The sequence below is a fragment of the Calliphora vicina genome, chromosome 4, assembly GCF_958450345.1.
Source record: "Calliphora vicina chromosome 4, idCalVici1.1, whole genome shotgun sequence".
NCBI classification, from domain to species: domain Eukaryota; kingdom Metazoa; phylum Arthropoda; class Insecta; order Diptera; family Calliphoridae; genus Calliphora; species Calliphora vicina.
This window is the reverse complement of record NC_088783.1, coordinates 101,817,354-101,831,542: the sequence shown is the minus strand read 5'-3', so window position 1 is coordinate 101,831,542 and position 14,189 is coordinate 101,817,354. Positions and strand designations below refer to the sequence as shown.

Sequence of the window (14,189 nt, the reverse complement as noted above, 5' to 3'; positions counted from 1 at the left end):
ACTGCTCAGAGAGAAGTACAATTATGTGTTGTATTTTATTTTTTAGATTTATACAAAAATTTCCTCACCTGCCTCTGCTGGTTCTGCAGTTTTGACTGGAACCACAAACAATATTACAACATTGACACAACGTCAACTTGATGAGAATGGCAATGCTCTCAGTGAATTATATCAGAATTCAACTGGTGCTGGTTCTGGCTCGGGGGCAACTATACAAATAAATGCTGTCTCGCCCACAGCTGCCAATGCGTCCGCCGCTTTACTGAATTCTTGCGGCAATGTGTCGACCTCGGCCACGGTGACAATATCGCCGCATACCGCATCAACCACAGTCTCAACATCGGCTACAGTTACTACAACATTTACCTCTGGACCTTCGCAGGCGAAGGCAAAGGCAAAGAAAAAGTCGCAACAGGAACGTAATACAACAACTGTAGATGTCGAATCTGTAGCCGGTTATCGGGGAAAGGACCCAGTTGAAGAATTGGTCAAATATATCGAAAGTAGTGGCGAGGACAAACAAGCTGGATCTGGCTCCAAGTCGGGTGATAAGAAAAAGGAACGTAAGAAGGACAAGGAAAAGCACCAGAAACTTAAGAAAAGCAATTCTCTGGAAGAATTACGCAGCGGTGCTAAAATGGAAGTGCATGAACTGAAAAGAACTGCAGCCACAACTGAAAGTAGTGCTGTACTAGTACGACAGAAAAGTGGTGGTGGTGGCAAACAGAATAAAAATAATTCATCTTCTACGGCCGATATCAACAAAAATTTGGAGGGCAAAAACGCAACACAAACAACAACAAATTCCCGTAAATCAGAACGAAGATCGTGGGGAAATGAAGACCTTAAGTATTTGGAAGACCAACCGAATGCAAATTTAACAAATGAAGAGAAAACAACCATTACAGCAGCTAAAGAACGTAAAAATAAAGTTGCTGCTGGTGGTGGTTGTTTGTCTACTACTTCGAAGGAAGAAAAGGAAATTAAAGACAAAACAAACGAACGTAATGAACGTAATTTGGTCAATAACGTTACATCTACAATACAATGTGAAAAATCTGATAAACCAGAAAAAATGGAAAAGGTAGAGAAATTGGATAAATGTGAAAAAAGTGAAAATAAATTGGATAAATCGGAAAAACGCAAGAAAGATATTCCACCAAATGCTGTTACTGTGGTCGATATTCTAGCCATAGAATCAGTACTACCAGAAACTGCCGAATTTCATGTGGTCACCAAAAAGAAAAAACCCAAAAAACAAAAGGTTATCAATAATCTAGAAGAAACTACCGTCACTTTTAATCGTACGCACAACTTTACCATGCAAAAAACATCAACATTCAATCAACAACAGCAACAAATGACTGTTCGTTACAAATATTATCACCATGATAATTCATCTAACACTGGCATTTCAAATACAAATTCAAATACCAGCAGTCAAATTAATCATCAGCAGCCATCGTCACAACAGCAGCAGCAATCAAGCAATTTTAACTCGAATGTTGTTGGTGCAACCAATTCTCACCACCATCATCATCAGCAGCATCAAAATCAGCAACAACAACAGCAACATAATTCAACTGAAACTTATACTAATACTACAGATAAGTCTAGACGTAAATCAACTTCATCCGTGCCACCTTCAGAAAAATCTGATTCAAGTGATCTCGATTCGGTTCATTCATTACCAATTGAATCATCCAACAAAGCTAATAATAATAATAATAATGCTGTAGCAACTACAACTTCAAATACGACCAAGGGAGCAGGAAATTCGCAGCAAAGATCGAAAGGTGCTAAAAACAACAATAATACAGTTTTGGGAAATAATAACTCAACCCCCTCGGGCAAAAATCACAATAATTCACCGGCTCCAATTTCGTATGCTGACATTGCAAGAACTAATAAAGAAATTGCTGATGCTGCTGCCGCATCTGCTTCTGGCATTTTAATAAATAATAATGAAATTTCCACTGAATGCAGAAATGTTGACGCCATAGTATATAATGCAATAACAGCAACAACAGAATCACTAAACACCGATGATAAGCCGACGGCTGTTGTCAATACCACGACAACAACAGCAGTCACAGCATGTGCAAGTGCAGCTACAGCTACAAAGTCACACAAAATGAAAAAATCCCAGATCAAACAAGATTTCCCTGAATTATCAGGCACTTCAGCCGTTGCTTTCACCGACGACAAGATTCCTAGTTCGAATGTTAATCATAAGACTATAACATATTCTCAAAGTTTAACAGCTGTAACAAATCCTACACAAAATATTATCTCAACCCAAAGTCATGGAAGTGCTGCTGCTGGCTGTGGTGGTTTTAGTTCGGCCAGCGATTCTTCGCCATCCTCTTCCTCTGACGTTAATACCAAAGCCTCGCCAACGGACCAGCATAAAAACTTAATTGTACATCAACATGCCAATATTCCTCCACTGCAATATCCACAACAGCAGATTTTGCAAAAATCCAAAAGTGTTGAAATCGATTCCATTACTACTTCCACGAATTCTTCGTCGTCGTCTTCGTCTTCTTCAGCCATTTATATGGCTTCGTTGAATAGTAACAATTTAGATCAGCAATATCCTGCCCTGGAGAAAACAGTCAAACGTCATAGTTCAGCAAATGTAACAATGATTGGAATGGCGACAAACACGTCCAGCCAAACGCCATTCAATTTTGCGGCAGCTGCTAAGCAACAAATTGCAACAAATGTTTCAGAACAGCATAATATCAATTCAAATAAAAACTCAGCCTTAACTACCTCAAATACTAACAACAACAACACAATTCAAGCGGCATTATTAATCAGCACTAGCTCTAACACAAGCGCCAACAGCAACAATGGAAGCACCACTAGCAACATTAATAAAAAATCCAAAGAAAAAAGTCCACCACTTTCATCGACAATTAATTTCATAGCACAACCAACAATACAACCAGATAATAATGCGGTTAATGCAAACGCCACTACGACTACAACAACAGCGCCATCGACATTAAATCCCAAAAAATATAAAAAAGAACGACAACAACAGCATCAACTACAACAAAGTTCGGTAGACAGCTCTCAGTCAAAACAAAACCAAAACAATAGCAACAGCAATACTGTTTCTAATAAAAAACCATTGAAAGCACAATTGAAGTTTTCAAACTCATTGCCCCTACCACCAGCATTGTCAACTGCTGGTGGTAGTGGTGGAGCCACAACTACGACGTCAGTTAATCGTCCTGCTGTTATCATACTTAACGATGATCGCAACCCTGATAGCTGTACTGCAGACAATCAATTCACATTTGGCGATTTCAATGAAGAAGAATTGAAATTGTTTGACGATGACAGCAATTCTACTGCTGCAACTACAGCTGATAGCATCGATATTAATGCGAATCAAATGCAGGAGGAGCTGGAGAAACATCAGCAAACATCAGGTAATAGTGATAGCGCCACTATGAAATCACCACAATCCACAACGTATTTTAATGATTCCGGAGCCTCTTGTGGCAATGACATTGTGAATAATTCAACTTCTGATATGTTATTAAGTTCAAGCATCGATGCGTCGTCCCCCAACACATCATTTGTTGCCAACAGTCACGGCAATAATGGTGGCGGAGCTGTTCACATGCCCGCGCCTAGTAACAATCAATCCAGTGATAGTGGTATTTACACCGACAAAACAAAGTCATCCAATATCAGTTGCAGCAGCAGCAGTAGTACTGGCGCAGCTGTCAGCAATGTTGTTTCTACAAAGCAAAAACAAAAGGAACAAATGTCGCCGACCAAGGAGGAAAATAAATTAAACACTTTCCTCTCAAATACCAGGTGTGCAAGTGTCCATACATCAATGGATAACTTAGACCCACCACTACCACCGCCACAACAATTAGAGACATGCAATGATATTGAGACTGCTATTATTGCAGCAGCTCGTGCGGCTGCTAAACAACACCGCAACCAACAAGCCCCGCACCACAACCAGCAGCAACAACAACAATACAAAAATTCAAATACTTCGTCAAATTCTAGTTCCTTCTCATCATCTTCACTTTCATCAACAACAACATCATCATCCACATACCAACCGCAACACCACCATCAACATCAACATCAACACCAACACCACAACAGTAATATTAATAGTAATAATAAAAATTATCAAAACCAACACGGCAGTGGCGGCAATACCATGTCATATCATCATCAGTCACAACATCCACAATACGATGAGGATTATGATGATAACGATGATGATTCCTTTGCCAATACACCACGAAGCCGCAGTCCTAGTCGCCCAAGACGTATTTCCATTGCAGGCGGTACAGTGGCCAACAAAGAGTTCGACATTCATTTTATACCGCCCACAACAATGCCAACAGCATTTAGTACGCAACAACATAATGACATCATTATAGATTTTATTGGTTCTGGTAAGTGTATAAATAAATATTTACAAATATCAATTAAAATACTTAGTAAAAACTAAAGAAAACATCTTAGCGCAAACTACTCTCTTCCTCTAGTATTTGTAATTTTCAATCATATTTAGGATTTGTATCCCTGAAATTTTACCAACTTTTCACCACTACCGATTCCCGGGATTTTTTGTCGGGAATCGGGGCTTAAAAACTGACGAAACTATACAGAAAGAAAGTTGCAAGGCTAATTAATTATTTCTCCAAAAATGGTGAAAAGATTTGTTTGAGAATTATTTCCCTTATCACGGTTGGCGAAGGCAGTTTACACCAACACCGATTGATTTTTTGGAATTTTTGAAATGTTAATCTAAACATACGAACATAGTTCTATAGACTTTGCATATTTTTTATGTGGTCGGAAATGAAAATTGTGGAAATTACATTTTTCCATACAAAATTTGTTTTATAAATTTGCATTTTTAAATATGGACAAACAAATTTAAAATATGCAAGCTAAAAGCTGCACAGAAAAAATTATCCATACAGTTGAGAAAAAAATAATAGCATCACTAGGACACTTTTTTTTTCCAAAAACACATACAGCCCAATTATGAATAAAAAATTCCGCGGGAGTTTGTTCCCCGGGAGTTTTTTCCCATTGAATTTGAATAGGAAAAATGAGAAAAGGGAAAAAACTCCCGCGGAATTTTTATTCATAATTGGGCTGATAATTAGTGTTGGTATTTTTTCAAATTTTGATATTTAATACATAGCTTAGCATGTCTCCTATATTTAAAATGTAGTACTTCTCTTGTAATTGTTATTGTAATTTTGTTTTTGCAATTTGAACTTTTTTTCGGTGCAAATGTATGGAATTTCGTTTTCGGTGCCGATTACGGTGTATGCGGAAACGTATCTTTACACATCTATCTGTATATATAAAAGTGAATGTGTGTTTATATGTAAATTTATTTTAAACGGCTAACCAGATTTGCTTGAAATTTTGACTGTATGTTTTCTATATCTGGAAGGAACAAATGGGCGTGGTACCTCCCATGCAAAGTTAATTTTAAATATCAAATATTTTGGAAACTATAATAGCTATAGTCATCAAATTTAAATAAATGAATAAATAAATAAATAAAATTTTGCATGAGCAATACCACCGTTTGTATAAATATTTGAGGCCAAAATGGGAGTAGAAGCCACAGGGGGCGTGCCACCTCCCATATGATGATAATTAAAATCTATTATATGAGATACAATAGGAGATAGACTCCATAAATTTTGCACGGTTATTCTATCATCAATATTAATAGTTAAGACAAGAATGGGTGGGCGTGGCATATCCCATACAAACTAAATACTAAAAATCATATCTGTGTGTATAATTTTGATATGTAAAGCAATGAAACTTTGTATGAATTACATATTTAGGCCAAAAATGGGCAAACTAGCAAAAGTGGGCGTGGCGCCTTCCATAGATATAATGACAAATTATATATAGGGAAAGCTATAGCAGCTATCAATATTAATTTTTAGTACAGAAGTGCGCGGACTACCAACAATATTAAGTAAATGTTAAAATTTGTATACATTTGAAACCCTTATATATATATATATATATAAAAGTCAATGTGTGTTTGTTTGTATGATTGTTAGCGTATTTGTAATGGCTCTCGACTTACAGTAAGGCAATTAATGAACAATCTAAACGGAGCGACCTTTATAACTGGGAATTATAACTTCGGAAATGCCATTTGATTTTATTCGATTGCAGTTTTCTATTTGCTTAGTATTTGCAATGATAATTTATAAAGCTCAACGTCAGTCTTTGCAAGTTTGCGGACTAAATCTAGATCAACTAGTTTTTTATAAAAACAGAGTTATGTTTCGCAAAATTGCTTTAATGGAAAGCATGTACGTGAACATGTTTAAAAGATTTGATTTTTATTATTTCGATCATAAAGTTTAACGAAATGCAAATATTTTAAATAAAATGGATCGTGGAAAAGACTGCAGTTCGGAAAACGCGAAAAATTAAAAAAAAACTAATATTGGATGGAAAATCTTATAGAGAAGTTGGTCGATTGGTTGGGTTTTCGAACAAAACGTTTCACAGCGCAATTATAAAGAAAAGGCTGAAAGACATGGAAGAAAACGAGTTCTCTCCCCCTCTTCACGCCAAAGGATTGATCAGCGAAAGCAAAAAGGATCCTGTCAAAGCTGTAACTGAACTAATAAAGGACCTTAATTACAGTACAAACAGTTCGCACATGCCTCAGAGATATAATTTAAAAGCGTGCAGTCCAAGAATGGCCTATCTTTTTAATGCTAGACATATCGCCAATCGCATGAAGTTCCCAAAGGAACATCAAAATTGGCCAGTCCAAAAGTGGAAGAATATTTTATGGACAGATGAGAGTAAATTTTTCATATTTGGTGGAAAAGGTTCTCGCTTATACGCCAGACGTCATCAAAACTCGAATACAATCCAAAATATACTACAAAAACCATCAAACATGAAGGAGGTTTTTTTGGGGGTGGTGCTATTTTTTTCGCAGCTGTATACTTAGGAAAATTAAAATAAAAGCTGTAAATAAATTGTATTGTAATAAAAAATTTGGTTGAAAAGGGTGTTTTCCAGTTTTCAAAATTAAATTATCTTTATTTGTTACAAAAGATATCAAAAAATAATGGCGCATATTCATAAATCATAACTAAAGTCGGAACTAGTAAAACAAACTAAAAAATAGTTCATAGATAGTTTTAGATCTTATTCACAATTCATAACTATCTTAGTTACTGCTTTGACATGTAGGGAAAACAAAATGTCGATAATATTTTGATCGATATATACTGTAATTAATTAAAAGGCTTATAAAGATATTAAAAAACTATTTTTGTTCTCTAAAAAGTACATACAAAATGTATAGTTATAGTTTGTATGTAAATGAATTAATATAAGGGCATGTAAAATTAAATTTTTCAATAGAATGTTGTCGACAAAAAAAAAAACACATCTCTAGATTATTTTCTTTTTGTATAGATGTATTAAAATGAAATCAATCAGCTGTTTTTTTGAATGTATTAGTTAGTTGGCATTTAGTTACAACTTTACCCATGATTAAGTGCTAACTAATTGTGCTGAAAGTAACCAATTGTGAATTAACACTTGGTGATCGTTTATGAATATGCGCCAATGTTTAGTAAAAAAAATGTATAACAAAAAATATGTTATGACTAAAAATATATACACATCTGCTCAAAATAATAGATACACCTAATTGGAAAAAATTTAAATGGCGGTAACATTGAAAATTTCCTCGCAAGCGTTAAGAATACATCATATTATTAAAATTTCTATCTGGCAATGTCATGTCAGTCAAAAATCTGGCAACTATTTGCTTTCATGTTGATTTTTAAAAACGAATTTATTTGAATTACAAAAAATTATTTGCTCATAAAAATAGATACACATCAGTAATTTGTAATTTGTTTATATACAATTTTTTTTTGTGCAATTTTTTGTTCCTATTTACGTGAAACAGTAAGTATAATTTAAATTTTAGCAACAATTTTATAAAAAATAGGACTCTTTTGAAGAAAATGGGACGAAATCATCATTGTACCGAAGATGAGAAAAAAATTGTTCAAACGATGAGAAATCAAGGAAAATCATTACGGAAAATAGCAAAGAGCATAGGAAGATCTTTACATTTTGTCCAAAATGCTTTATCTAAAAAACAAAAAAGAGAAACTCGCGGTAGACCAAAGAAAACCAGTCCAGAAACAGATAGGCGGATCGTCCTTATGGTTAAAAAAGACCCTTTCATATCATCGAAAGCTATTTCTGCGGAGCTATGTAACGAAATCAGTCCACAAACAGTTCGTCGTCGTCTTTTACAAGCTAAATTGCCGGGAAGAATTGCCAGAAAAGTGCCACTAATGCGCCAAAAAAAGTGCCACTAATGCGCCAAAAAGACAAGATTAGAATTTGCTAAAGAGCACTTACAATGGTCCGGGTGTGAAGGCGAAAAAAAATGGAGAAATATTTTATGGAGCGACGAAACAAAAATAAATTTGTTTGGAAACGACTGCCAAAGAAATGTACGCCGACCAAAAGGAAAAGAATTCCACGTTAAATTTACAAAAAAGACGGTAAAACATGGCGGGGGAAACATAATGGTTTGGGGTTGCTTTTCATGGAATGGTGTTGGTCCGATATTCCGAATAGAAGATACCATGAATGCTAGTGGGTATAGAGACATATTGGAAAACGTAATGCTTCCATATGCATCGGAAAATATGCCATTAATATGGACATTCCAGCAGGACAACGACCCAAAACATAGTTCAAGATTAGTTAAAAACTGGTTCTTGGAGAATAACGTACCTGTTTTAAGCTGGCCCAGCCAATCCCCTGATTTAAACCCAATAGAAAACTTGTGGAGTGAATTAAAGATAAGGCTTTCGAAGGAAGTTTTCAAAAATAAAGACGATTTATGGGAGAAAACGCAAAAAATATGGTACGAGATTCCATTGGAGAAGTGTCAGAACTTGATATCCAGTATGCCCAGAAGAGTGGAGAAAGTTTTACAAAACAAAGGTGGATATACTGGATACTAGCTTTACTTTAATAATAAACTAATTTTTTTAAGATAAAATTTATTAGCTTTTGTTTAATAAGAATTTTTAAAAATGTATCTATTATTATGAGCACCAAATTTTTCGAAATTTAAGAAATTTGATTTACTTTATAATATTTATTATTAATTATGAAATATTTTGTTTTTGTTTTTTACTCTCCTTTTAACTATAAATAAAAATCGACTGAATTTTTTTTATAATTTTACAATATACCATTATTTTTTTTCGTTTTTAAAAAATAAATTTTGGTGTATCTATTATTTTGAGCAGATGTGTATGTAAATATTCAAACCGACGGACTAGCTAGCTTGGTTGCCGTTACAGCTAAAATATTTTTCAAATCAATTACCGTTTCTGGAATAATCCCAATTAGCCTTACCTTTTAACCGTTTCGAATCGGTAGTCAACCTTGCTTAAAAGTAATATGCGCATTTATGCAATGTTCAGAGAAATATGCATTTATTTCTAAAAATGAAAAAATAAGAAAGGCAAAGGTACTATGAAAGTAAATTACGCTATTAATGTCGGATGTGTTTATAAAATGTTTTTTTTATATATGTATATTAGAGTGACAGCCGATTTTTTTTTCTTAGATTTCAAAGAGTGCCGGGTGGAATATTGTGACACTAGGCCTAAATGTTAAGTGCTGAAAGTTTGAGCCAAATCGGGCAACGATTTCTGGACGCGCATCGAGGTCAAAGTTCAGATATATGCAAAATTATACTATTTATATGGAATAAATAGGTGAAACTCGTTAAATTTCTGCATTGTTTTCTAGAAATGTATAGATTTATTTATATTAATGAATATTACATTAAAAAAAATTTTTTGGAAGTTAACCCTGCATCTCCTTTGGGTCAAAATGACCCAAAAACTGTATTATCGCCAAAATTCGGGAAAAATGCAAATTTTTCAGTTTTTGAAAAAATTTTGCTACTAAATAAATACTTTTGCAATTCAATGCAAAATAATCGAAATGTGTACGTAATTATCGTTGTAATGAGATATAAATGACAAAATTTGGTTAAAAAATGTTAAAGTTATTACAAATTCGCCAGACCATTAACGTGTTTCAGGCCACTTGAACAAAAAATTTAGGAAAAAAATTAAGATATTTCGAGAAAAATTAAAATAAAAGCCCATTTTTACTTAAAATATGTCCATATTTACTTGTATATGAGTTTTTGTCTTCGTAGGATACCGTTAACCTATTCGCAGGTATGGCCAAAAAAAATAATTTTTTTTAACGGCTGTTTCAAAACTCCATTTTCAAATTTTTAAAAATTTTGTTAAACAAATTTCAGATTTTTGCGATCATCACATTGGGGTTTTTTGAGATCAAAATAGGGAATAAAAATATGAAAAAATTATGTCAATACCTCTTACAGTTTTTCCGTACCTGCGATTTAAATTTTGCGATTTTCAAGAAAAACTAATTTTTTGTCCATATTTAGGCGAATGAGCCCAATTTCCTTACTGTTATAAATTTTAAGTAAAACTTATTCATAATATTATAATCCTGGCAATTCTAAATATGGTCTGAAAGTTTTACTAAAATCGGAAAACGTTAACCTTTAAATCGTGAAGGTCAAAGGTCAAATTTTTCAATATTTTGAATTTCTAATGAAAAGATAGCGAAATGTTACATATTTTTGGGACGATTTTAATGCAACTTAAGGAAAATATAACATAAAGTCCAGAATTTAAAAGAACAGCACAAAAATGGAAATTAACCCTTAGCAGCACTTGGGGTCCAAATTACCCTCAACTTTTAAAATCACGAAAATCACAACCATTTTGACCCCAAGTCCTCTTAAAGGTTAAAATCCATTTTTTCACTGTTGTAAATGCTAGACCCCAATATATATTTTCCTCTAGTTTCATGAAAATCGGCACAAAAATATATAACATTTCGCTATCTTTTCATTAGAAATTCCAAATATTGAAAAATTTGACCTTGACCTTCACGATTCAAAGGTTATCGTTTTCCGATTTTAGTAAAACTTTCAGAACATATTTAAAATTACAAGGACTATAATATTATGAATAGGTTTTACTTAAAATTTATAACAGTAAGGAAATTGGACTCATTCGCCTAAATATGGACAAAAATTTAGTTTTTCTTGAAAATCGCAAAATTTAAATCATAGGTACGGAAAAACTGTAAGAGGTATTGACATAATTTTTTCATATTTTTATTCCCTATTTTGATCTCAATAAACCCCAATGTGATGATCGCAAAAATCTGAAATTTGTTTAACAAAATTTTTAAAAATTTGAAAATGGAGTTTTGAAACAGCCGTTAAAAAAAATTATTTTTTTTGGCCATACCTGCGAATAGGTTAACGGTATCCTACGAAGACAAAAACTCATATACAAGTAAATATGGACATATTTTAAGTAAAAATGGGCTTTTATTTTAATTTTTCTCGAAATATCTTAATTTTTTTCCTAAATTTTTTGTTCAAGTGGCCTGAAACACGTTAATGGTCTGGCGAATTTGTAATAACTTTAAAATTTTTTAATCAAATTTTGTCATTTATATCTGATTACAACGATAATTACGTACATATTTCGATTCTTTTGCATTCAATTGCAAAGGTATTTATTTAGTAGCAAAATTTTTTCAAAAACTGAAAAATTTGCATTTTTCTCTAATTTTGGCGATAATACAGTTTTTGGGTCATTTTGAACCAAAGGAGATACAGGGTTAATTTCCAAAATTTTTTAATGTAATATTCATTAATATAAATAAATCTACATATTTCTAGAAAACAATGCAGAAAGTTAACGAGTTTCACCTATTTATTCCATATTAACAGTAAAATTTTGCATATATCTGAACTTTGACCTCGATGCGCGTCCAGAAATCGTTGCCCGATTTGGCTCAAATTTTCAGCACTTAACATTTGGGCCTAGTATCACAATATTCCACCCGGCACTCTTCAAAATTTTAACAAAAAATTTTTTCCATACAACTGATTGTCACTCTAATGTATATATTATCGCTGCAATTATTCCTTTTAATTGTATTTATTCTCTTTTCAGCATGGGAAGAAGTCGCGAATAGCAAAGTTACAAAGGTCTACGATGGACAATAAATTTATTAAATAAATATGCTGCAGCAGCATTATTACTAGTATTGTAATTCATTTTTCCTCCATCTCAATGTCATCCTGTTTTTGTAATCGCTATGTTTGGACTTTAAAACAGCCTCCTAACAACAAAAACAAAGCAATTTAACCAACCAACCAACAAACAAACAAAAAAAGAAATAATCATTTTTATCAAAAGAACCGTAAACATTTTTTTTACGAATTTTGTGTACTTTAGGCAACAAAACAGACAACGCAGTCAGTTGTAGTCTGTTTAATAATGTATAAAGAAAGCAGCAGAGCACAGGAACAAAAAACGAGGAAAAAGCATTAACATTAAAAGCAACAAGCGTATGTATAATTTTATTATTAAATAGTATTAGAATAAACAAAATTAAAAATGAAAAAAAGAACATAAAGAAATTATAATAAAATTAAATATTGAAAACAAAAACAAGAATTAAACTAAATAAACTAAGAAAGAAATAGAAGATTATAGAGCTGAGACACAAGAATTAGTTATAAAAACGTATTTTTTTTTTGTTTATTTTTCTCATAACTTTTTCTTTTTAATTTTACAACTTATTTTATTTAAATTAATAAAAAAATAATCCATTTTATATTTTAATGTTATTAAATTCGGATGCAGTCATGAAATAAAAGAAAAAAAAAGAAATAAATTGTTTTTTAAATATATTATTCTAACTGATGAATTATCATTTATAGTGATTGAATTTGTGTTTAACTTGAAGACAAGCAGGTATTCAATAAATATTGTATTAAAAAATAAGTTTATTTGATCGTCTATAAGTCTTATTGATCATTCGCTTACTTACCAAACTATTTGAATAATATGTCTATTAGTTCAGAAATCATCGATAATATGTATAACTTTATATGGCTTTCATAAAAAATTCAAAAAATTTTTGTTTTTTTTTTGGTTTAAAATACTGAGTTGTAATTATTTGAGCATAGATAATTATACATAGAGACGAGACACTCCGATTTGTCAAACAAAAATACAACAAATCATGTTGTTGCAGAGATAGGTTTTTGACAATTACGTCTCGTCTCTTGTTACCCTATGGATTTCACAATCTAAATTTTCGTACATTATTTGATTCTTGTTAGACAATGACAAATGTGTATCTGATAATATACTTTGTCGTACGACAGTTGAATAAAATTTTAAAAATGTTAATATTTTACATGGTTTGCCGACATAACCTACAATCAAACTAACTTATACGACCGTAAAATCAAAATATTTTTAGAAATTACTTGAACAAACATTTTTTTTTTTTTGTAGAAAATTTCTTAATAAATATTAACCAGAAATTGTAAAAAAGTATGCAAATAAAAAGCCCTCAAATATTACTAAACATATATTTCAAAGTCATATTTAGTCGTCAAGCATGTCGTCTAATGGCCACTTTAACATTGTTGAACTAAAAAAGTTCAACAACAATTTAAAAAACGTCCATAAAAACTTTAGTCAATATTTTGAAATCAGTTTCTTGCATATTATTTTATATCCAGTCCTGTATGTATATGTGTTTTGTTTTTATGACGATGACTACAGTATGTTAATAATGGGCTACTTAAGTTATTTTTTATTTTATTTATTATTTCAATAACCTAGCCTATTGGCCATAATCGGTCATAAATTTCTACTTAATAAAAAGACAATACTGTGTATTAATACATTTCAAAAATGAAAATATTATTGACATTCGTAATTCAGCTCTGGTTGTAGAAAGAACTTGCGCGTCATTACCATTATCGCTTAAGGGTAATCAGGCCGTCCTTTGCATTTTACTCTCAAATTGGATTTTGGTGGAGACCATAAAACTCAGTAGTTGAGTTAGAGAATTCCATCTTCCTATACGAAGGTATAGTTCGATTGGCTATTCGTGGACTTGGAGAAATCAAAAGATTATTGAATCATTCGGATGCTCGAGAAATCGTTTCGAAAAATACAATTATTGTTTACACCATGACACAACAATAT

The 14,189-nt window shown here is 32.4% G+C and overlaps 1 protein-coding gene across 2 annotated transcripts in view; it reads left to right on the top strand.

Moving 5' to 3' along the window:
• The window catches only part of tyf (twenty-four), a 44,872-nt gene extending 32,014 nt beyond the window's left edge, over nt 1-12,858 (top strand). For both annotated transcript variants that reach the window (XM_065508989.1, XM_065508988.1), the window contains exons 6-7: nt 47-4,445; nt 12,132-12,858. In XM_065508989.1, coding sequence (XP_065365061.1) covers nt 47-4,445; nt 12,132-12,184 — 4,452 coding nt within the window. In that variant the 3' untranslated portion in view covers nt 12,185-12,858. The remainder of the gene's footprint in view (nt 1-46; nt 4,446-12,131) is intronic.
• The last annotated feature ends 1,331 nt before the right edge of the window (nt 12,859-14,189 follow it).